Source organism: Delphinapterus leucas, chromosome 1, assembly GCF_059928025.1.
Source record: "Delphinapterus leucas isolate spDelLeu-1000000601 "Yukka" chromosome 1, BTC_Dleu_Yukka2, whole genome shotgun sequence".
NCBI lineage: Eukaryota > Metazoa > Chordata > Mammalia > Artiodactyla > Monodontidae > Delphinapterus > Delphinapterus leucas.
Window position 1 is genome coordinate 135227541 of NC_143129.1, and position 24908 is coordinate 135252448.

The 24908-nt window shown below is 38.7% G+C and overlaps 1 protein-coding gene across 5 annotated transcripts in view; it reads right to left on the reverse strand.

Moving 5' to 3' along the window:
* CACHD1 (cache domain containing 1) overlaps positions 1-24908 on the reverse strand; it is a 234240-nt gene that overhangs the window by 143512 nt on the left and 65820 nt on the right. For 4 of the 5 annotated variants that reach the window (XR_016395079.1, XM_089921448.1, XM_089921433.1 and 1 more), the window contains exon 2: positions 6366-6428. Coding sequence is in view for 4 of the 5 variants with exons in the window: in XM_089921448.1 (XP_089777574.1) it covers positions 6366-6428 (63 nt within the window). In the remaining variant the exon portion in view is untranslated. Of the gene's footprint in view, positions 1-6365; positions 6429-10569; positions 11943-24908 lie in introns of those variants that run through there. The other variant, XM_089921438.1, reaches the window with a different exon arrangement.

Below are 24908 nucleotides of genomic sequence, written 5' to 3' on the forward strand. Positions count from 1 at the left end.
AGAACATAGTTTTAAATAACTAATAGATCAAAGAAGAAATGATAAAATACACCTGAAATTAAACAATAAAAATAATACATATCATAGGTGGCCACTATTACCATACATATACAATACTTTTCTGGAGGCCAGTGTAGCAGGACACAGAAAAGAAATAAAAAATATAAGATTTAGAAAGAAAGAATCAAATCTATCTTATTTGCATATATGATTATTTACATAGAAAACCCAAAGGAATCTATAGGTAAATTATTAGGACTAATTATTAGGACTAATATAATAGCTTAAGAAGATAATTAGATATAAAATAAATACATAGGACTCAATAGTAACAGAAAAATACCAGTTTTTTAAAAAAAATTCTTATATAATAGCAAAGAGCCACAGATGCTCTCAAGAAAAATAAATGAGAGAGAGTGGCATGGACATATATACACTACCAAACGTAAAATAGATAGCTAGTGGGAAGCAGCCACACAGCACAGGGAGATCAGCTTGGTGCTTTGTGACCACCTAGAGGGGTGGGATAGGGAGGGTGGGAGGGAGATGCTAGAGGGAGGGGATATGGGAATATATGTATACGTATAGATGATTCACTCTGTTATACAGCAGAAACTAACACACCATTGTAAAGCAATTATACTCCAAGAAAGATGTTAAAAAAAAAAAAAAGAAAGGAATTGCAAGTTAAAACAAAAATAAGATACTACAACACACCTATTAGAATGGCTAAAATCCAGAACACTGACAACATCAAACACTGAAGAGGATGTGGAGTAACAGTAACTCTCATTCACTGCTGGTAGGAACGCAAAATGGTACAGCCACTTTTTAAGACAGTTTGGCAGTTCCTTGCACTATATTGATACTTCACCATAATATCCGGCAATTGCACTCCTTGGTATTTGCTCAAGTGGATTGAAAACTTATGTCCGCACAAAAATCTGCACACAAACTTATAGCAGCATTATTCCTAATTGCTAAAATCCAGAAGCAACCAAGATGTCCCTTAATGTACAAATGAATAAACAAGCTGACCTACATACATACAATGGAATATTATTCAGCCATTAAAAGCAATAAGGTAGCGAGCCTTGAAAAGACATGGAGGGACTGTAAATGCATATTGCAAAGGGAAATAAGTCAACCTGAAAATGCTATGTACTGTATTATTCCAGGGAAGAAATGGGCCACATTTTGTGCTTCAAAACTATAATTTTTAGCATATGAAAGTTTTTATGAAATTAAAAACTTAAATGCAATTCTGTAAATGGCAAAACTATGGAAACAGTAAAAAGATCAGTGGTTGCCAGGGGCTCAAAGAGAGGAGGGGAAGGAAGACTACACAAATGAAGCACAGGAGGTTTTAAGGAGGTGAAACTGTTCTGTTTGATAACATGATAGTGGATACACGACATTATACACTTGTCAAAATCCATAGAACTGTACAGAACAAGGAGTGTACTCTAATGTAAGCTATTAACTTTAGTTTTAATAATAATGTATAAATATTGGTTCATTAAGTATAACAAATGTACCACACTAACACAGTTTTTTTCCTAATAGGGGAAACTGTGAGGAAGCAGAAGAGGTATATGGGAACTCTGTGTAGTTTCTGGTCAATTTTTCTGTAAACCTAAAACTGCTCTAAAAATAAAGTCCACTAATTTTAAAAGGAAAAAAAAGAAAAAGAAATGAAGGGGACAGTGTTACCCTTCTGAATACGTGGTACTGGCACAGTGACAGATAAATACACCAACGGAACCAAATCAAACTCACACATACGTGGAAACTTGACTAATGACTGAAAACAGATATAAAAAAAAAAAGACAAATTGTTCAACAGATAGTATAAGAACACTTAGAAATACATAAGGGGCAGAGGAAAAAGAAATTGAATACCTACTTCACATCCAACACTAAAATCAATTCCAGGTAGATAAAAGTCTTAAATGAGAAAGGCAAAAGTTTTAGAAGACAATAAAGGAGAAAATTTTTATGTCTTTGGGGCAGAATTTAACAACACACAATAATCAGAGACCAAAAAGGAAAAGGTTTTTTTTGTTTAACTTATTAGTAAAATACTATAAAATATTTAGCTTGAGATAAGAAAGCAAAAGTTTAATTCAGTTAAAACAAACATTAAGATCTTTCAATATCATCAGTAAATCTCTTTGCTTTATGAAACCTGTCCCATAGAGATGACTATTTTTATTTATTTTTTTTTAAAGATTTTTTTTTTGATGTGGGCCATTTTTAAAGTCTTTATTGAATTTGTCACAATATTGCTTCTGTTTCATGTTTTGGTTTTTTGGCCGTGAGGCATGTGGAGATCTTAGCTCCCTGACCAGGGATTGAACCCGCACCCCCTGCGTTGGAAGGCGAAGTCTTAACCACTGGATCAGCAGGGAGGTCCGAGATGACTACTTTTAAGGGAAAAGACTGGTTTAAAAAACCTGACTATTAAAATTAAAACTTCAATTCTTTAAAAGATATCATAAAGAAAGTAAAAAGAAAAGCCACACATTGGGAGAACATTTATATTTATGAAACATAAACCTGTAAGGGAATCTAATATGGTAACCACTGGCCATATGGGGCTACTTTATTAAAATTAAATTAAATTAAATTTAAAATTTAATTACTCAGTAGCTCTAGCTACATTTCAAGCGCTCAGCAGCCACATGTGGCTAGCGGCTGCTTGATTAGCACCAATATGAAACATCTCCATCATCACAGAAGTCTCTTTTGGACAGAGCTGATACAGAACATGTGTGGAATATTTAAACTTCTAAAATAAAGAGACAACCCAATTTTAAAAATGGACAAAAGACATTAGCAGAGATTTGACACAACAAAACAACAAACATACAAAAATGAACCATAAACATGTAAAAAGTCATTTCAACCTCATTAGTAATCAGAGTAAAACAAATTAAACCCATTAGATATAATTTCAGACACCCCAAACTGGGAAAAGATTAAAACTCGGTAGCACCAAGTATTGAAGACGGTACAGAGCAGCACATTTCCAGTACTCCGTCTGTAGGAAGGTAACCCATGGCAACAACTGTGGAAGCAGTTTTGCATTATCCAGACACATTGAACACTCTGGTACCCAGCAATTCTACTCTAGAGAAGGGATTCTCCACCTGAGCTAAACAGTCCGTCTCCTCACCTAGGGCACTTGGAACATGTATAGATACACACACACTAGCATTTAATTGGCAGAGGTGAGGGATAATAATGTTTCTGCAATTCAAAGAATTATTCCACCTGAACTCTGCACCAGGAGACGTGAACAACAGCAACAAAAATTACGACACTAGAAACAACCCAAACATCACCAACAGAAAAATGGATACATAAACTGCATTTAATGGAATACCACAGGATTGGAAATAAAGGCACCTTAGTTACAGATATCAACATAGGTGATTTTAAGGAATATAATGCTCAGTAAAATAGCAAGATACATGAATAATACACTTAAGATGTATATAAAGAACAAAAACAGTCGAATAATGAATTTGCGGATATATATATATCTCAAACACACAGACACACACAAGCAAAGGAATGGCTAACAAAAAAATCAGGATAGACTTATCTCTGGGAGAGGAAGGGAGGTACCACCTGGGAAGGTCACATGGGGGCTTTCTGAAGCACCGGTAATGCTTTATTTCATTATATGGGTAGTAGGTTGAGATGTTCATTTTAATATAGTATTCCTTTATTCTACTCATATATGTTTTATATACTCTTTACATGTTTGATATATTTCACAATTTTTAAAAAGTCAGCTCAACTACTAATTATCTAGGATCCTTGACCTTTCTGAACTTGGTTAGTAATAGTAACTCCGCCTACCTTACAGAGTTATTCTGAAGTTTCAAGGAGATAATATATATGAAAGTGTGAATGACTGTGATGGGGGATAGAACCGGAAACCTAAGAGGTAAGCATTTCCCTAAAGATTTCATCCTGGGTACTGTCCAGGATCACAGGGCCCAGAGTTCCTGGGTAGCTATTAATCAAGTCAAGAAGATGTGAGGAGCTCTCTGTTTTGTCACTTTAGAATGGGAATAACTCTAGTCCAATTCAAGCCACAAGAGTATCACAATATTGAAGGGAGAGCAGATACTCGGTAAATACGTAAATATAAGCTTTTATTTTTATTGTTGTTGTTAGAGTGACCAGAGGACTGAAAGGGCCTGGAAATCTTGTCATAGAAGAAGAAATTATCCACGATCTGGGTATTTTAAATTTTAGGCTAAATGATAATGGTATGATAATTATCTCCAAATACTGGATGCAAAAGAGGCATAAGATCTATTTTGTCCAGGGTTCTTCTAAAGAGACTGGAGAAATTAGAGAAAAGTTAAAAAGTACATTCCTAGTCAATATAAAAGAGAACTTTTTGACAATCAAAGAGAGAAGGCAGAACTGACGATGTGGTGACTCTCCTTCATCTGACTTATTCAGCCAAAGACAGTTTAGCAGAGACTACTGTTTTGTATGAAAATATAGATTTTAAAAATAAACTGTTAAAATAAAAATACAGATAATATAACTTAGTGTAAACTTACTCTGAAAACTAGCTCTTTTATGTATTAGTCATGAAACGATAGCTAACTTATTCTATCTTTTGGAGTTTCACCTACCTCATCTGTAATAAGGATAGTATCTTTCCTTCAGCGTTATATGGAAAAAATCAATGTGATAATATACTGAAATCACCAGTGTTCTATGTGTGCTAAATCAGCTGTTAATAATTTTTTAAAATTATTATAGAAGGCTTCCCAACTTGTTCACAGCTAGATAAAAAGAAAAAAGCAAGAACATCACTCCAAGAAAAGAAAACAACTTTCATGTTTTAAAAACCAGTGAAGGAAGACCTTGTATCTGTTACTCAAGAAAAGCAGTAAAACTGATATCCCTGGATCAGTTTCTTTAAAATGTTATCGAATGGCCTTTGGTCTCCCAAAAAGTTTCCTTGAACATGCTTTGTGTAGAAACCTTCCCCTATAAAAACCCTTTTAAATTTCATGACCCTAAAGCACTTTCCAGTGTGCTGGAATAAAAATAAGACAGGAATTATGAAGGTAAGATTTGATATAGCAAACCACATTCACTACAACTCAGGTCATTAGTTTTTAAAAATATCTAAAGCTAAGAAAAAGGGTACGTGCTTAATGGCTTATGTCCTCTAAATTTAACCTGCAGAAACCAATAAAGATCTTTAATGTCTATAAATAAGAGACACTGAACTTCAAGATCAAATTACAGTAATTTATTATAAATAAATATCCTATAAATAACTTCACTTTAATGATACTTGCAAAACTTTGTCCTCTTGCATAGCACTTCTGTAGTTCAGATCAAGTCAAGCTGTTTTCCATGAATAAGATAAAGGCCCCAGAGAGTTTAAATTATTATGTATTTTCCTATAGTTATCTTTTTATTCTGTGGAAGCACTCTGCTACACTCTGGTTTTTAGTTTGGTCCTGTTTTTTACTTAAGTCTCCAACCTAGCTTCAAATTACTAGTTGGTGGTCACATGGTGTAATGAAGTTGGTGGATTAACTGAAATTAAAACCCAGAATCCTCTTTACCACCCTTCTTTTCAAGCACAGATCAATTATTTATGACCAAGTTCACCAACACTATGTTTTAATTTAGGAAGCAGTCCATTAGAAGCCAGCTATAAATAAAGTAAATAGAATCTGGCCTCAGAACTTTTTGACCTCACAGTGCATTGAGAAGATGGGAGAAAAGCAGCAATGGAAGAATACAAGAAGAGGAAAAGAAAAATAAAAGAACAAAAGAAGCCAACATCCACTGAGCTGCTTCTATGTCAGGGCTTCCACCTAAAGCATTTCACTTATTCTCAGTTAATTTGACATTACTTCATTTAATTCTCACAACCCCATCATGCAGATATTATGTCCCTCTGATTTAAGAGTGAGAAACTGTAGCTCAAAAGGCTAAATTGCTTCCTGGAAAACCAGAATTTGACCTGGGGTTTGTCTGATTCCAAAGCCTGGGCACTTTTTCCTATAGCAGATGAAATAATTTCTAATATTTTAAAATTTGAGTAGTTTAGGAATTTCCAAAACAATAACAAGGCACTAAATAATATTTTCAAAGTATAACATGAACAGCAGAAAGCCATCTCTATAGCCATTATTTCAACTGCTTATAAGAACATGAAGTGGGAGGTTGTCGCCATTTTGCTTAAGATGTACATGAAATCATACACAGAAAACAACAGACAGCCTCACGTGGAGATTGGAAAGTGTAATGAAGTCACACCCAAAAGCAAGACAAAGACAGAGACGGTCAAGTGCTAAATCACGTCTTACCTGCTGTACTTCACTTTCTCCATTTGAGATTTTCTCAGTGTAAACAAAGGAGTTGAATATCCGCTGCAAGGAAAAGAAAATGAACAAACATCAGATTTTCCAAACAAGACGGCCATTTTCTTCTATATGAATGTGTATGTGAATAAGCTGTTTACAGCACAGATAGAATCAAGCAGAAAAATTTAATTAAAACAGTTATTTTACACAGAGAAATCCAAATATCAGCTAGTCAATCACACTTATGTAAGCAATACCCATCCACTTCTGTAGTGAAATAAACCAGATGTTACGCTATATTTTTCATTTTCAGAAATACATTTAATTATAGATTTCCGGAGCCCATGCCATTTTATCCGACTGGTATAATCTGACAAAGTTGTGTTTCTCATTTAAATCCTGCACTCCCTGAATGCCGTAATTGTTTACAGACACTACAGTCTAATGTAATCAAGCTCTTTAAAAAAGATTCTTTCCATATTCCCTCATGTCCCTGTCCAACCAGTACCTACCCAATATTGTCTATCACCTTCATTACCCAAGCAGCCCCTCGAAAGAGCAAAATAATAGGGTTTGCCAAACATGTGTGGCCTTAAGAGAGAATCCAGTCCTTACATGCCAGGAAACATGACGGCCGTGCCAAGACATCAGTCCAAACTGCGGCACACAAGCCCACACATTCTTCCCGCTGATCTCTGCCTCGCTGGTACCCAGTCCTGCAGACATTGCCTGCATTTACAACACCTTGCAGACTTATGACTTTACCAAACCCCACCATTACTGACCAATCACAAGAGATTAACCTGTAACAAACCAGAAAAAAAAAAAAGAGAACCCAAGAAACGGATCTGTTAGGGACTGGGGGGAAAAAAAAGGAACAGCAGCCTCGTCATTTATCCTAAAACTTTAAAGATACCTCTGGAACTCTCCAGTTGAGTAAGGAGTCAGACCTGGAGATGTCAGCCAAAATTTCCCGTGTTCCTTTGTATCCTACTGACAAGGGTTTGTCGTCATCTGGGACAGCTTCCCAGACAGCCTAACACACCTGCATGGTGGTGATGAGGAAGACAAGTGCCAAGTTCCTCAAGTGCTGTGCAAATGAAGGAAAATCAAGGTGCTGGGGCTGGAGGAGGGGTGGGGTGGGGGCATGTTGCTGGGGGAAGGGAAGTAAACACACTTGGGAAGGATGGAGATGGAATGGGACGGAATTACAGTCTGGAAAATTCTAATTACAAATTATCATAATTTTTCAATGCACCACTCATTCAGTCAACAGATGTTTACTGTCGTTTTCTTTCCTTAAAATGACTTGCTGATAGGAAAGGTACAGATTTTTAGTAATGGTGATAATGATACTGGCGACTGGTTATTAAATGTTTACTGCGGGGCAGACACTATTCTTAGGCATGTTACAGCTATATAGCTATTTCAGTCTCATAAAACACCTTTGTGACAAGCACTATTATCATCCCCATTATATGAGTATATATGAGGAAACAGAAGCATATTTTATTGAGTGCCTAATGCAATTCACATTGTACCTCATATGCGTATCTTACGTAATAACAAAATTCCTGCAGCTCCAAAGATGAAAAACAAAGACCCTGGGAAATTAGGTAATTTACCCAAAGTCACTTGGCAGGGCTGGAATTTGAACCCAGGCAGTGCGACTCCGGTTATGGTGCTACTAACCCTATTGTCTCATGAGCATTTGCTACCTGGTAGCTTGACACATATGAAAAACACTCCTGTTAGGAGCTAACACCCAAACGTAATGCAGATCAACAATCCCTTTATGTGTAATTCTAAAATTCAAAAGGCTCTGAAAATCATAAGTTTTGCATAACACATTTGCTAGCAAAATATGACACGACATGAACTTATTGGTAGTAAATCCTAACTTGAACTGATGTGTATTTATAGTCTTTATTAAACCACTTAGTGAGTATTTATTCTTTTTGATGCAGATGTACTAATGCATCCCTGATTACAGGGTTCTGCTTTAGATTTCACTGGAGGTGTTTCATCATCAAGGTGCAACAGGATTCTGAATCCTAAAACAGACATCATTTTGGAGAAGGCATTATAAATCTGCAGACCTCCAGCCCCAGTTTTCTGGTGAACACCTTAGTTCACTAGACAACAATGATTTTAGAGGCTGTGTCAATGTCACTGCCACCTACACTCCCAGACCATATTCTCTATTTTTATATAATTTGATTTTCACAACCTGCTCAGTACCAAGAGTGCACGTTTATTAAAAACTAACATAATTCATTAAGTGTCTCCATATCTTGATGAGTGTGGTCAATTTCTTATTTCATTTCTGGCAGCGATATTTCAGTTGATACATTATCTGTCCTATCCTGGGAGGTGTTCCCCCAAGAGGTGACTGATGGAGTAACCCATGTTCTGGGAAGCAAAGTAGATCCACTTTGCTCAAAACAACTACCAAGGGCCACACCTAATGAGGAACCTCAGATCCTTCCCTCTTCTTTGTTGCTAAAAGAAAGGTGAATTCCTCAGTAGTAATAAGGAATATAAGCCAGGAAATGTTTGCCAGGCCGTGTCCAGCCCCTGTTTTACTCATTCATTTTCTTAACAATTACTATCAATCATGATGGCCAACACTTTTATTAGAGCCTTTTATGGCTTATAAGTGTTCCTATATTCTCAACACCTAATAAAAATTAGGTGGGTAAAAGAAAATGTTAAAAGAAAGAAGTTATAGATGTAAGCAGGTGATCTTACAGACTACTTATATATTTTATACAACCCTCTTACCACCCCAGAAATGAAAGGTGGCCTGCTAGAATAATAGTTTGGAGCTATCACCAAGCAAACAACTTTTTGCCCCTCTCCCCACAGCGGGGAAGGGTGTTAGTGAAAGGCCAGCAGAACCTAGACAAGTAACTCACAACTAAACAGGTCAGCCAGTCACGTCTGGTGCAAGGTTAAAAGTTCAGGCTTAGCTGTGTGCCCAAGATCTCAAGGTATAGAGTGATATTCCATTATGCTCTAGATTAATGGCCAGTAATAATCTTTCTTAAAATGCAGGGCCTGCTAAGCCCAGTTCTCAAAGGCTTATTAGGCTTAGTACTTTCATAGTTTACAGTTTCACATAGATGATCTCATTTGATCCCTGCAACAACCCGATGTGGGAGACAGCAATCTGAAACCTATTTTACAGATTAAAAACTACAGCTCAGAAGTTAGAAAACGCATCACAGGTAAAATATTCAAGTGTTGAGGTCTAAATTTAGGTCGTGAGTTAAAAACAGGCATTGCTTCTAGCAAAACTGTTAAATTTATTCACATCACCTTTGCGTTCAGGATAATCTAGAAATCCTATTATCAGCATGCAGAAAAAGAGTGAAGATTGGGGTCTTTTTCTATCAATTTTATTTTAAGCAAGATACAATGTGCTGGTATAACTTTATATACATATGACCAATGTCAGGCATAACTAATAAGAGTCCCAGACAAAGATTTTATCTTTTATTACTTTCTATTGCTATGTAAAACTGTGAAAGGAATAGAATACAGAGTTTTCTGGGCATTTTATTTTTAATTTGATAGCCAGGAATTCCAAATGATACACCTAGCTGACATTTTCGTGACTGCAAGAGTTTCTTGGTTGTCAGAGGACTTGAAAAGTGGAAATGGAAAAAAGTTTTCTTAAAACATGACATGAAGAGCAATCCCAAAAGGTCAGATTGTTCGTCTTCTCTGATGCTTCACTCACAGTAACAGGGTTAGGATGTAGGTGGGTAGGGTGGGCATGCCACATTCTATTTCCAAGTTGTCACTTTCCCTTACTCAAATTCCCTCGAGGACCAAAGGAATTCCAGACATTTGAACTCTTAATTTGAGCACAATCTGGAGGGAGTTTGAAGTCAATCTCCTCGGTGTACAAGTCCCTGGAAGTAAAGGCAAACATATTGCTTGTTCTTGCCCATTACTCTTCTCATTCTTGTCAAATACTAGAAGTAAAAATACACTTTGTTGTATAGTGAAAACATCACTAAAATAGGTGAGGGGTCTTTACAAGTTATTTTAAGGAGAAATAGTTCACTGACTCCTCTTTGTCAGTCATATTAATTTCCATAATCAAAAGAACACAAGAACAACGACATGCCTTATTCTTAAGCTCAAGGCAACTAAGATCTAAAGACAAAACTGACCTTTCCCTCATTAAAACACATACCTTGGAAAACTGGCGGTATCTTCTGAAGTTAATTATATGCATATCCTATGACCCAGCAGTTCTCATCCTGGTATATACCTAGCAGAAATGTGTTCGTGTTTATCAAAAGAAATATTAAGAATGTTCATAGCAGCACTACTCATAATAGCCCCAACCTGCAAATTATCCAAATGCCTATCAGCAACAGAATAGACAAACTGTGTGAATTCACACAGTCGAATATTTGGGCGAGATGAAAATGAACACACAATTGCAACATGCATCAACGTGATGACTCTTATAAACATATTACTGAGTGAAAGAAGCCAGACACCAGGGCACAAAGAATGTTAATTCCATTTATATCAAGTTCAAAAACAGGCAAAACTAACCTAGCCTATTAGAAGCCAAGATAGTGGTTACATTTTGTGGGACAGTCAACTGAATAGGGCATGAAGCCTACTTTCGGGATGCTGAAATGTTCTGTCTCTTGATCTAGGTGCTGGTTACAGGGATGTGTTCACTTTTGTGAGAACTCATCCAGCTGTACATTTATGAGTGTGCACTGTGCTGTATGTATGTTATACTTCAATAAATCTACTTTGTTTTTTTTATTTATTTTTTTTGCGGCATGTGGGATCTTCCTGGACCGGGGCACGAACCCGTGTCCCCTGCATCGGCCACTCAACCACTGCGCCACCAGGGAAGCCCAATAAATCTACTTTAAACACACATTCTAGGCAGTCTCTTTAAAATATACCCATGACAAATGTTTTTGTATATTTTAAAAATCATTTATGCAGTTTTAAAAAGGACAATAATCTATTAGCTGGGCTATTATAAATACTTTAAAAAAAATCTACACCCCAATCTGCAACCAGATGAAATTAGACTGTACCAATACTGGAGAGTCACCTAGCAATTTACAGATAAGGTCTCCTGAGCCTTCCCTGAGGCTACATATTAATTACTCCCTCAAACTCTAAGTATATACCATGACTTAGTTCTTCAGCTTCCCATCAATGGTACTGTGCTAACCTGAATTTCCAGCAAGAAAAAAGTTGTCTTTATCTGAGTCTCATCCAACCTGGACGCTCTAAACTTATATAACACAATTTAATCAAATCTCCTATTTGCATATTCTGTTCTTTTATTCCCTAAGCGCTGCCTTCCCCCTCCTCCCCCAAAGAGGAAATTAAAGAGCCACATTACACTTGAATACAGTTCCCCTACCTCTCCCGAATGAAAAGAAAAAAAGACATCCTGCTCTCTCTCTCTCTCTCTCTCTCTCTGTGTGTGTGTGTGTGTGTGTGTGTGTGTGTGTGCGTGTGTGTGTAGGTGGAGGGGGAGCTACTTTCCCTCACCTCTTAAGGGCTGCAACTTAGTCCTTCCCTGTCCCCAAGTCCTCACTCCATTGACCCACCCTCCCTACCCACCATCTTTCCCTCCCAAATCTCTCTATTAATTGAGCCTGCTTAACAGATGGCAAGAGAATTCCACTTAACTGGAACAGGAACAATTACATGAGCGTTTAATAAGATGGTCAATCCTGACAGTTGGCTCCACCTTCACTCCAACAGCTCTGCCAAATTTTAACTAGATGTTTAAATGAACGGTATAGCACAAAACCACAGAGGAGAAATAAATACCTCTGACAAGCCTAATAAGGTTCTCTTGGACTCCCTCCCTGATCTTTGCTAAGAAAATGCAGGACTGAATTTTTATTCAAAAGCTTATTCTCTTGACGTTTACAGGTCTCTGTCACAAGCCAATTTGGCTGACAGTTCACTAACAGCTTCATTCCTCTCTGGATCTCTTCCTACTGTTCTAGGAATTATGGCCAAAGGGAAGGAAAATATAGATTACCACTGTTATCTCAAGATGTTGACCAACATTAACCATGCTGTCATTAAAACAAACTGCAACAATCACTGGACAGGGAATTAATGGCAGCTTAATTTAAGTGTTTCAGAAGAAAACATATGCATAACTCTATTCTCCCCTAAGCATATCCCATGAATAAGCTTTTACTAGGTTATAAGGGATCACTCTGCCCAGAGTAGACATTGTCCGATTTTTACCAGACTATTTAACCTCACACTGTTGAACATATGGAAGGTCCAGAAAAATGACATCCTCTAAGGAGGCTTCATCGTCTGCATTCTGAGGTCACAAACCTGGTGCCATAAATCTCCACCATTTAAAAAAAAATCTCTAAATTTGTTCATCTGGATACAGGTAGTTCAAGAAAACAGTTTACCAAGAGTATTGAAAAGGTTACCACTAAAAAAAATAATAATAACCTAACTGCCCAATAGGGGACCGATTAATTACACTCCATCCAATCAATAATATACTGTACAGCTAATAAAAGTGTTTACAATGATTTTTGTTATTGTTCATATTTTAAAATGAGCATTTTAATACACAAATATTGTTCTAATTATATGTGTGTAAAGGGGGTACATTATGCATAACAGTGTTACCGTGTATATTAACAAGGGCACAGAATGGATTTGGGTGCTTTGCAACACATTACCTCACTTAATACTCATAGCAACCCTTCATAGTAGTTAGCTACTATGTCATCATTTTACAGGTGAGAAAACTGAGGTCTTAGAAGTTTGGTTTGCCCAAATGTAGACCATTGTAATTAAGTGACCAAGTCTGGGTGCAAAGTTTGCCTTACTCCAAAGTTTATGTATCATCCTCTAAGTAATCATCATCTTAATAGAGAAAACTTAGGTAAAATCTAGAAAGTGACCAAAACAGTAACAGGGCTTGCCTATGAATAATGAACCCAGAAAATATATTCTTTCCTCCCCACCCCCAATCTCAAAATGGAGCATGAATTTCCTTTATGATGGGTAATGACATTTTCCAAAGAGTTGACACACTAGGAAAAAAAAAGACATACGTTCAGTTACAATAAACTCTACAGAGAACCATTTGTACTAGATCACCACCTTGAGAGCTTACAGAGGAAAAAGTAAATGTAGGGGCTCATGCTTGATCCTCACTATAAATATTTGATCTTGAATACCACAGTGACTTGCAAGAAACAGGGCTATTCCAGTTTCATGACAAAGGGAAATGCTTAGGTACTGAAAATCATGGTAGAGGAAGAGGCCTAGATTGGGAATTTAAAACAAAACGAATCAGTACACAATAGATGACCTTGTGCAAATGGTACCCTGGGCACACATGTCCTGCCCCAACAGACTTCCTTATTTTGTTTTACGGTTTCTATATATAACAAATGATATAACTATTGCTTGTGTAGTGCTTACTATCTGTCTAGCACCAGGTACTTCACATATCTTAACCTCATAAATGTGAAGATAAATTTATGTAGACTGCACTAAAAACATTATGAACGTATTTCACATACCATTATGATAGTTATTCGAACAGTCTTGATGGTCATTCTATTATTATTCTATTCCATTATTGTTCATCTCTTAACAATATCCTCTTAATGATAGCTATGCTATGATAGTTGGAGGTACGGGGGGCCAAAAATACCTGTATAAATATTTACCAACTCAAGTCCTACCTCATCCCTAACAACCTCCCAAAGGTAATCTTTCCCTTCTCTGAACTTCTGCAGCAAAGACAGTCTATGCTACAGTTAAAATAATATGTTCACTGTAGAAAATTTGAAAATATGTAAAGGAAGAAGAGGGGGAAAAAATCTACTGTCTGACCGCTCAGTAAAAACCAGTTTACAGTTTACTTTATTTCCTTCCACTCTTCTAGATTTCTAGGTTCTAACTTTGTTGTAAATTCTTTGACAACTGGTCCATGCCATGATTCCTCAGCACATTGCATGGTACATAGTAAGCATAAATAAGCGTGTGTGTATCCATTAATCTAGGCATTAAGTTATACAGACGGTCAGTTTGGTTGATTACTCAACCAGCTAGCAAAAAAGGGAACAAAGTATCCTTTCTCTTTAAGATAAAAAAAATTCCCCTTTTCTCAACAATCTATTAATAGAGTCTTCCCCCCTCACCTCTGTTTTTCCTTCCCTGTCCTCTTCAGGCTCTAAGTATATACACACACAGCCCCTCGGATACTTCAAGTTTGCAAAAGAACTCAAATTATGAATTCCTTAGTCTGATGGTATTTAACTTACCCTTCAAACCAACATGAGCTCTGAATAGCAAGCAAGAAAGCTCATGGGAGAGTCACAAATCGGCGACAAGGGTCACCTTTACAAAGGGTTGCCAGTTTTGGCTCTCTCTATCCCTCAAAAGAAATTACAGGGAAAAAGGAACAGCCTGCAGTCTGATTTAGCAGGGAAAATCTAAAGCAATAATCTCAGCAAGCAAAGTTTCTAGTCTTGACCACTTGATTTCCTGTTGTAGCATTTAAACCAGGAGAGCCAGGGAGCAAATAGGAACGGAGAGAACAAAGACAGGCATGGAAAGATGGAAACACTTCCCTAAATGCAATAAAGCTTCTGAAGGGTTACTGAATTTTTGCTGTTGTTGTTGTGTTTGGGCTTTCAAAGGAGGTAAGAGGGGGAAAAGGCAAGTAAATCAGTTCCACATGTTGGAAAGACTCAGCCTTTTAGCCAATGTAACTTGACTATAATATTCATGACAATGCACATGGAAACCTCTCAGAAATGGAAAGCTGACTTGAAGCTGACTTGCCCAAACGCTTTGCAGATGGGGCCAGATTTCCACTCCCCGACTTCCACTCTCCTAACTCTTAATTTCCTCACTCCCTATACCCCAGATCTCCATTAAGGCTTTTTAAATTTCACCTTGAAGGGAAAAAAAAAAAAAGGCGGGGTAGTTAAATGGCCATGCATTTATTCTTGGAGGAAGGCACTTCAAGTATATAAGCCTTCAAATATTCAGTGCTCTGTGTGTGCGCAAATCCACACAAATGCTCAGGTCCTCGGGAATCCATCCATTAAGGACAAAGGGAACTGGAAACCCTGAAATGCTTAACCTTCCAGACCTAAATGACAATGTTTAATTAATAACTCAAGTTAATCACGTCCTTTCTGATAGAGTCAGAAACCATGTAAAATATGGCTCCACATTCTTAAGGAGCTCATTCTCTAGTTGGGAGAAGAAATGAAAGATTAAGAAGTAAGGATGAACAGTGAACAGTGCAATGCAGGCTCCGGATGAACTCAGGATGTTTGGCACAGATCCAATGTGCTGCCAGAGTTCATGGGAGGCTGGGGAGCAGGACTCTGAAGAGATGGGCTTGGGCTTGAATTTGAGGTCAGATTTAAATAGGAAAAACAAAGAAAAAGAGCTTAAGTGAGAGCATTTCAGAGCATTCACAGAGAGGGTTTGTCACATAGGACTAAACACAAAGTAATAAGTATTCAATACTTGGGGCCAGGCACCGTTCTAGACACTAAAGATACAAAAAAGGGCGTAACAAAATCCCTGTCCACATGGCCCTACATTCTAGATCCTTTGGCCTCGAGAAAACCCTTAAAAAGGACTTACTAAGCACTGGCCTGTATACTTGGAAATGGGGTGTTCAAAGATAAGGAGATTGCTTCTTTTGTAGCAAAGCTCACAATCTAGAGACAGACTCCGGAGTCAGTAATCATGATACAAAGTCAGTTGCCTAAGGGAAGCTTTTGGAAATGAAACTGAACTCAATGGAATAGAACTCAATGTGGAGGTTTTTCAAGCCAGGAAGAGGAGTTGGATTTTACACATACGGTAGGCACTGAGTAAACAGTTTTTTGAATGAGTAAATGAATAAATGTGTATTTGCCAAGAAATAAAGAGCTGTTAGGAGGATTTTTAGCTGGGGAGTGACATGATGAAATAGGTGCTTTAAGAATGTTTATATTCCACATGCTCAGAGCCATGCACCCACTTCCCTCAACTGTTCCTAAGCCTTCTCACAAAGAAAAAAACCTAGTCCATTTAGAAGCCAGTAACTGTCCCAAGGATCTGTGACAACTTTAGGAGCCAAATGAATTGGATCGTCTTTGATCCTTCAAATGACACTTGACCTTAAATGAAAGTTTCCCATTTGTCATATCTCCTTTGTAAAATTTTAAAATCCTCTGAGGGGCTGTTTTATTCAATTTTACGACCTCTATAGCACTTGCACAGAGCAATATTATGGAATGAGATGTACTTGTTCAAAAAAATAATTTATATAAAAATAGCTTAATGAAAAACAACTGTTCAGGTTTAAAGCACACTTGCAGTGTTGCATTCTGAGTTGAAGACCAGTTTTCTATTTTTTTTAATATTTATTTTATTCATTTGGCTGCGCCGGATCTTAGTGGTGGCACGTGGGACCTTTGTTGAGGCATGTGTGCTCTAGTTCCCTGACCAGGGATGGAACCCGGGCCCCCTGCACTGGGAGCACGGAGTCTTAACCACTGGACGACCAGGGAAGTCCCGAAGACCGGTTCTTGACATTTCAAAATATGCTACTGGGAGTCTGTTTTGGATGGTTTTCAAATGAAATGTTCATTTATGCCGTATCCAAATAGAGAGAATTTTTATAAGTTCAATTCTGGTTTATTCTATTATTTAAAGTGATGCTTCATTAAGTGCAGAAACTATAAATCAAAATTTATCACAAAAGCTAATAATGTCAAACTGCAACTCTGTATAAACTAGCTCTGTATAAATTAGCTATATGCCTGATGAAGGCATTAAGCCTCCCTAGGTCTAGTTTCCCTTCCCTATAAAGTGGAAAATTGGGTTAGATTATATAAACCTTGGTGATCCTAAAATTTCCACTCTATTATTGTACTAGAATCTTACTGAAGTATAGATTGCTAGACTTTTGAGAAGCTACTAATGCTAGTTCTTTCTGCCATATGAAATGGATGCTTCAAGAAAATTATATTTGCTGGTGAAATCTGACTTAAATTGTTAAGAAAAATGTTATAAACATATCTCTAAAACTTGTTGCAGGAGGAGAGGCCAAGTATTGAAGGGATGAATAGTTTAAGATGACAATTTAAATAGAGAAAACCAATCTTGAGAGTGGTGAGCTTAAACGTGGACATTAAGATGTGAAACCGAGCAGTTAGCCTTTCTGGAATAAATGTGATGCTAATATGATTACACAAATGTCTCCCAGGTCCTCCTCACTGTATCGTCTTTCAGGCTTTCACAGCCAGGGTGCCTGTCATGCATATCGAATACCATGGTAACAACCCTGCTGTAATGGCTCCAGCAGGGCATGCCATGATTCTCAGCAATAATCATTAACTCACATTTCAATGAACAATGAATGGCTCTCTGGGCTCAGATTCACAATATAATTTTAATGAATAAATGCTGGTTAAAATTTCTGCAAGTTTTTAGGGCTAAAAAAAATAGGAACATGAAAGGGAGTTTAAAAAAAACAAAACAAAACAAATCCTCTATTACCAGCTGAGTGGCTGTGGAGAGGTTAGATGTGCACTAGTTCCTAATTTGTAAAATAAGAGGCGACAATAATAGCGAGCTTATAGGTTTTTTGTGAGGTTCAGTGCTTGTAGAGCACTTATTCCTTACATACAGTAAGAGCTCAGTAAATAGTAACTTTCAAAAATCCTTCAAAATGAACAACTATTCCCAGGAATAAAAAGTCATTTGAGATTTCCTGTGTCCTCATCCCAATGTCAGGAGCTCTTCCAAATCAGCACTTCCGAAGCCTTCCATAGTGACAAGACTTATTAAAAACTCTATTTTCAGGAAATGGCTTTCACATTAGCTCCCAGTGCCTTGACAAGCTTGGCTCCCAGGCTCAACGAACTGCCTTCTTCAAGTTTCTTTAGAAACCCACATGCAAGCTGGGTCCTTGAGAAAGTGACTTTCCCTTTGATTACTGATGATACTTGGTAGGGAACACCTGTCTGAGCACAGGCCAAATCTCTAGTTTACTAGAGTCTGCGGCTTTGTAAACATTTGCCAAGGAGGCCAGAGGCGTAAATTCAAGTTGGGAAATACATCACAGAGATGCTGGTCCCTCCCGGCCTAGTACTGCTCAACAAACAGGGTTCCTGCAGGTACCAGGGGACGGAAGTAGTCCTAAAAATCCAACCTGCAGGTATTAAGCAAATAGGGACTACAGGAGAGGGAGAAATGCAATAATTAGCTATGCCTCTAACAGAACCCAGAGGCTCATCTAGACACCTCCCCAAACCTACTCAAAAAGAGGCCAGAAGATTAAACCTCCTTTAGCGCCTTCACTGAATTATTTACTTCCACATTGTGTTGCAAGTATTTGTTTAGAAACATGAGCAGTGACCTCACAGAAGGCAATAACAACTCCTGCTCACCTGGAGAGGAGTGTGAGGACTGAGGTCCAGGCTTTGGAATCATCCAGACCTCAGTCATCTCAGCTGTGTGACCAGTACAAATTATTTAAATCTTCTGAGCCTAAGTTTCCTCATTTAAGCAACATACCTCCAACGCCGTAGAGACAGAACAGGGTGATCGTCACTACCTACTAGGCTTGCAGTTAGAACTAAATGGAATGACAAGCTAGGACAGTGACTGACATATCGTTTTTGCCCAGTTAAGCATAGCTGGTATTAAAATTGTCAACATTTTCTCTGAATATCCAGCATCCAGTGTAATCACCATTAAACGTCCAATAAATGCTTAATGAATCAATAAAAGATTTGGTATTACTTCCTCATTTGACAGAAGAGGAAAGTAAGCCTCAAACACCGTATATGATAGGTCACAATCAGGGACAGGACCAAATGCTGGTTTCTCCTGGCTTTCAGTCATGCTGATTTCTTATGTAACCGCGCTGCATAATGAACTAAAAACTAAAACCTATTTTTTAAATTTATTTTATTGATTTACAATGTATACATAGCTGATTTACAGTGTTGTGTTAATTTCTGCTGTATAGCGAAGTGATTCAGTTATACGTATATATACATTCTTTTTCATATTCTTTTCCATTATGCTTATCACAGGATATTGAATATAGTGCCCTGTGCTAGACAGGAGGACCTTGTTGTTTATCCCTAAAACCTATTTATTTACCCTACAAAGCCAGAATGGGAAGGGAAAATATATTATCTAAAACTACTGAACAAGGAAAAAGCCAGAACCTCAAATTATTCTCCCCACCAAGCAAATATATGTCTTGAGTTCCTGGAAAGGGGCATGGTATAGTCGAAAGAGCGTGGGTTCCAGAAGCAAGGAAGTCAGACCATGGTCCTCAGCTCCACTACTTACTGTCGGGGTTGGAGGCATGTTGCTTAAATGTCCAAAGCCTCCATTTTCCCGCCTCTAAAAATGGGTGTAATAATATCCACCCGTGGGCAATGACTGCTAATGGGAATAAGGTTTCTTTGGGGGATGATGAAAATGTTTTAAGATTATGGTGATGATTGCACAACTCTGGAACTATACTAAAAGCCACTGGCTTATGCCCTTTCAGTGGGTGACTTTATGTAAACTATACCTTCCTATGGTCATAGCTGTGAGGACTTAAGTTACTATCTATGTGATGAATATGATGAAGAACACATACTAGGTGCTCAATAACAGTTATACAAATTGGATTTCCATCACTAAGATAGCGGTTATTAGACTTTATAGAGGTACAAAACAAATCCTGTTTGCTTGTAATGAAATGCAGATTCCTGGGCCCCCGCCTCCAATAGATAATGGGTCCCCAAGCCCGGGGGAGGCCAATATGTGCGAGAATCATCAAGGTAGTTGTGATGGAGGTGGCCCATTAATCACTGTTTGAAAAGCCCTACACTAATGCACCTTTCAAGTCAAAACACTTCTGTGAATCTCCTTGAAATATCAGTAATAGTCTCCCTATGTTGAATTTCTGTATAAATCCACATTTCCATAAAGTATGGTCTGGTTAAAAGAAATACCTTAAAAAAAAAAAAGAAAAGGAAAAAGAAGGAGGGAGAAGGAAAGAGAAATACTCACTCCCGCTGACCACTTAGAGGGGAAAAAAAGGGGCATATTCCAAATCTTCAGGCACTGACAGCTGCTCTCCACTTGCAGCCACCGAATTCAGAATTAGAGATGAACTAATCTTTGGGTGGGGCTTCCTGGGAAGACAGGAGGAAGGAAAGAAGGAAGGAGCACTTGGATCTGCAATGTCTCTGCCTTACCACCACCCTGGGAGGTGTGTGTTGTTAGAATCCCTGTTTTACCAAACAAGAAACTAACTAATGAATGAAAAGGCAGCTTCCTTCAGAGCCACACAACCAATGCACACAGGGTGGGGTTACTTTCCCACAACTCTAGGCTCCCCTGGAGGCCATGGCTCAAATCTGGGATCAAGATTTCTTGGTTCCTCAAACGGCTACAACCGCTGGTGAGCCTCCTTTGTCCAACCTTTTCCAGCTGAATGTTCTGGAAGGGCTCACCTTCCCAACGTAGCCCGGCTCAGTTTTCTGTCACTGAGCACAGACTATGGGCTGGCTCTGGACGAAGTGATGCTAAGACAGCCCCATCCTTCAAGAGCTGACAGTGCAAAGGAGAACAGGGAGGTGTAAGCAGGTGTGCAGAAGCTGTAGCTAGTAGCCAGCGTGAGGAAGGCACACCTGAACCAAACACAACACAAAGTTACCTGGACCCCTGTTCTCAGCACTCAGCAGGGAATATTAAGGCCTAATGTGCAGAGCAGGGGAGACAGTGGGAAGGTTGGCTGGTTCGTTTTCTGGCCTGGGGTTCATATTCATCAAAAGCCCCAAACCTGTATGTTTGATCTTCTCCTAATGAGACTTTACACACAGTCACAGAAAGAAAGTGACAAAATGAAAAGAAAAAGGTATTGATCATACAACTTTGAACTTGTATCCCATTAACAGAACACATCACGCATGCACAATATTCTCTAAATTCATGCTTTAAAAATAAATAATGGAAATTAGCTCAGAAATGGCACAATGACGCTGCCTAAGAGTTAATTTGTTAAACAGATATATTTAAAATATAACAGCATTGGTAACTGTTTGGCATTTCCTCATTTATTAATACACTGCTTCAAAACTGGAGTTGAGTTGGGCAGCTCTCAGGCTCTGGAAGGCCCAGCTGCTGTTAATACACATAGTTGATCCAACACTATCTGGGTATTTACATTATTCCTCACCTATAGCAACCACAGCCCAGTGTCTGCAAGGCCTGATTTTGGAGCTCTGTTCAGAATGCCACCTCTCATACTCATATAACTGCCCTCACCCTGCCACATTCATCTCTCATTCACACCCTGCCTCTTAACACACTGATAAACAGACACAAATTCTCTTACTGTTATCTACCTCTTCTACTATTAATACCACCACCGCCACTTTTCTCCTCCTCTTCCTCATTGCAACATTTCAGGGTAAGAATAATAAGCCTCATTTTTTTAGATGAGGAATCAGACAGCGCTAGTAAAAGTAGCAGAGCGAGATTTGAACTCAGATGTGTCTGACCCTAGGACCAAGGCTCTTGGCACTTCCAGGCCCAAACTCTCTAATAGCTTCCCAATCATTTCAGAGTAAAAGCTCAAGTCCTTTTCCTGGTTCCAAAGCCCCTACCTACAGCCTGTTCACCCTTTGACTTCTCTCCTGCCCTCTCCCCAGTCTCAGTCTGCTCCAGACACACTGGCCTCCAGGTTGCTACTTAGATCTGTTGAGCAATTTCCAGCCACAGGGCCTTTGCACTTCCCGCTCCCCCCTTTTTGAAAAACATTGCCTTTGGATGTACTTGCTCCCTCCTGCCTCTGGAGTTCTGCTCAAATACTATTTTACACAAAATAGCGACCCCAGTAACTCTTGTCACATCTCACATGTCCTATGTTTTACTCTTTGCTGTCTGTCTTTCCCTGTTGGTATGCATGTTACATGAGCACAGGGACTTTTGTTTTTTCCCCACTGTCCCAGTACCTAGAACCACTCAGTTAATGAATTCATGAGAGGGGCATAAGTTGTACACACACCATGAGAGAAACATACCTCACTGGGAATTCATAACACAGGGAATCATTCAAAGGGGTGGCTTCCCCCGCCTAGAATGCACTTTACCACTAATTTTCTCAGTAAATTCCTCACTAAGGCTCCCCTTAATTTTTCACCTCCATGGAAAGTCTTCCCTGCTCTCTATGCAGTGGGGATATCCCACTATTCTAACACTTACAAAACGCACTGCAATTATTTGTTTACATAGCTCCTCCCCACCCCTGGTATCTTGTGAGTTTCTAGAAGACAAGTACGGATTCTCATTCATCTTTGAATTCCCAGCACATAGTAGGCATGTTGTTGTTGACTGCATGGTATAATGCTACCTTCTAATACGCCCCAGAGAAACTGTCAGTATTTAGGCAGCACTATGAGTCTGGCATTAAGGAAAATCATAACAGGGAAGATTCTCCAGTCACAGAGAGCAGTTATCACCAATGAAGCTCATCAGTGTATAAGCATACTCAGCCTGCACTAGTGTAGCAAACACTTTTCTATGTTTGAACAGCAAAGAGACATAGGGGGTAATAAGCAAATTAACAAGCTGAGAATCATTCTGAATGCATCTCTACAGATAGGAGTTCTGCCGGAGCTCATGTTCTTGTTGACCTTGTTTACCTCTCCAAAAAATAAGTTCTTCAAGGCGGTCTCCTTTGTAACTGTTCCTTCAAGGCGGTCTCCTTTGTAATTGTTCCAGTTCTCTCTCTTCCTGTCTCTCTCTCACGCCAATTTGCATTTTTACAGCCGGTATTTTACATTCTCCTCCACCCCAAGTCACTAATGAAAAGCAAAGGGGCAGCAGAAGGCAGAGGTATTTGCTAGGCATTGAGGCACTGACTAGGATTTAGCTCCTGACAAATTAGATGTTTGCCTGGTTTCCTCCCTTCTCAATCTCTAACCCTAATAAATAGTCAGAAGGATCCATACACAAAATGTGGGCAGGTGAACATTTCACTTATGGCAGAAGGACTGCATTAGAATGCAGTGCACTGGATTCCCCGTAGCTGTCTGATATTCAGATCTCTGCTGTGCTTCCTCTCAAAGAGGTCTGGGGCAGGCATCAAATAGGGTGCTTTCCATTTTGTCCACAAGGCATTAATTCCAAGTTTAAGGAATGAAGCCAGTGGAGAAACATTCCATGCAATGACCAGACTTGCTTTGCATTATAAAACTAGCTGAATATGATACACGATTAGTTGCCAGTAAGGTTTCCTAAAATTATTTTAAGAATGAGAAAAAGGGAAGAAGTATTTGTTTTACTGAATTCTTCTTTCCTAAAAAAAAAAGAAGATGGGGTGAGCTTATTCACTCCAATGAGCTGTTCAAGAAAAGAGTTGACCCATTAATAATGGTGGGAAAAAAAATCTGTATTGCTCTTTACCTTCACTAGGTAAAAAAGGCTAAAGGCCTGTCTTACTTTATACCTTCACTATTTTTAAACTTGGTCTTTCGCAAATTAACTTTCCCCCCCAGATGTATACATAGGGATTTCAAAGATCTTGTCAATGACTTCAATTTTCATGTCAAAAGTCATTTCCTTTTTCTCTTTTTTTTTTTTCTGTAGGCAGGCCTCTCACTGTTGTGGCCTCTCCTGTTGCGGAGTACAGGCTCTGTACACGCAGGCTCAGCGGCCATGGTTCACGGGCCCAGCCGCTCCGCAGCATGTGGCATCTTCCCGGACTGGGGCACGAACCCGTGTCCCCTGCATCGGCAGGCGGACTCTCAACCACTGCACCACCAGGGAAGCCCTCAAAAGTCATTTCTTAAAGCTAAGTTTTCACCTATCATTTAAAAGTTGCTTGTCTTAAATCTCTAGGAAGGAATGTTGAGATTCACTGTGCAGGTGAGATTGGGAAAAGTCAAGTGGCCCTGGGCAATGCTAAATCACTCGGCGCCAGGAATCAGCACCGAAGCACCCAGTGTTCTTCCAATTAAATGACAGGGCAAAATGCTGAACACAGTTTTAAGTTTGCAAGGGAGAGTTCTGTGCTATTAGATCCTGACCACAAAGGACACCTGACTCTTTTACTGCCAGGCACTGTGCCACTTCAGGAGACAACAAACGGTCCTAATTACAGAATCATATCAATGGTATTCTGAAAGGCATCTTTTTTCCTTTTTGTTTTTATTCTAGCCAATCAATCCTTATCGATCGTAATAATGACAAGGATGAGGAAGCAGCTTTGGGCAAAATCATAGAGAACCTAAAAGCAAGGCTGTGAAGCCTTGGAAGTAATAAGGAACCTTTAAAGTAATGTTATAGGGCAGGGGAATGAATTGATCAGATCTGGGCCTGAAGTAGAATAATTTGGCAATAAGAGTATAGCCCATTATTAGCAAATTAGATCATAATATTGTGTCGAACATGCACACTAGGGTCAAAAGCTGTTGTGGATTCAAATCCCATCTCTGCCAATTACTAGCAGAGTAG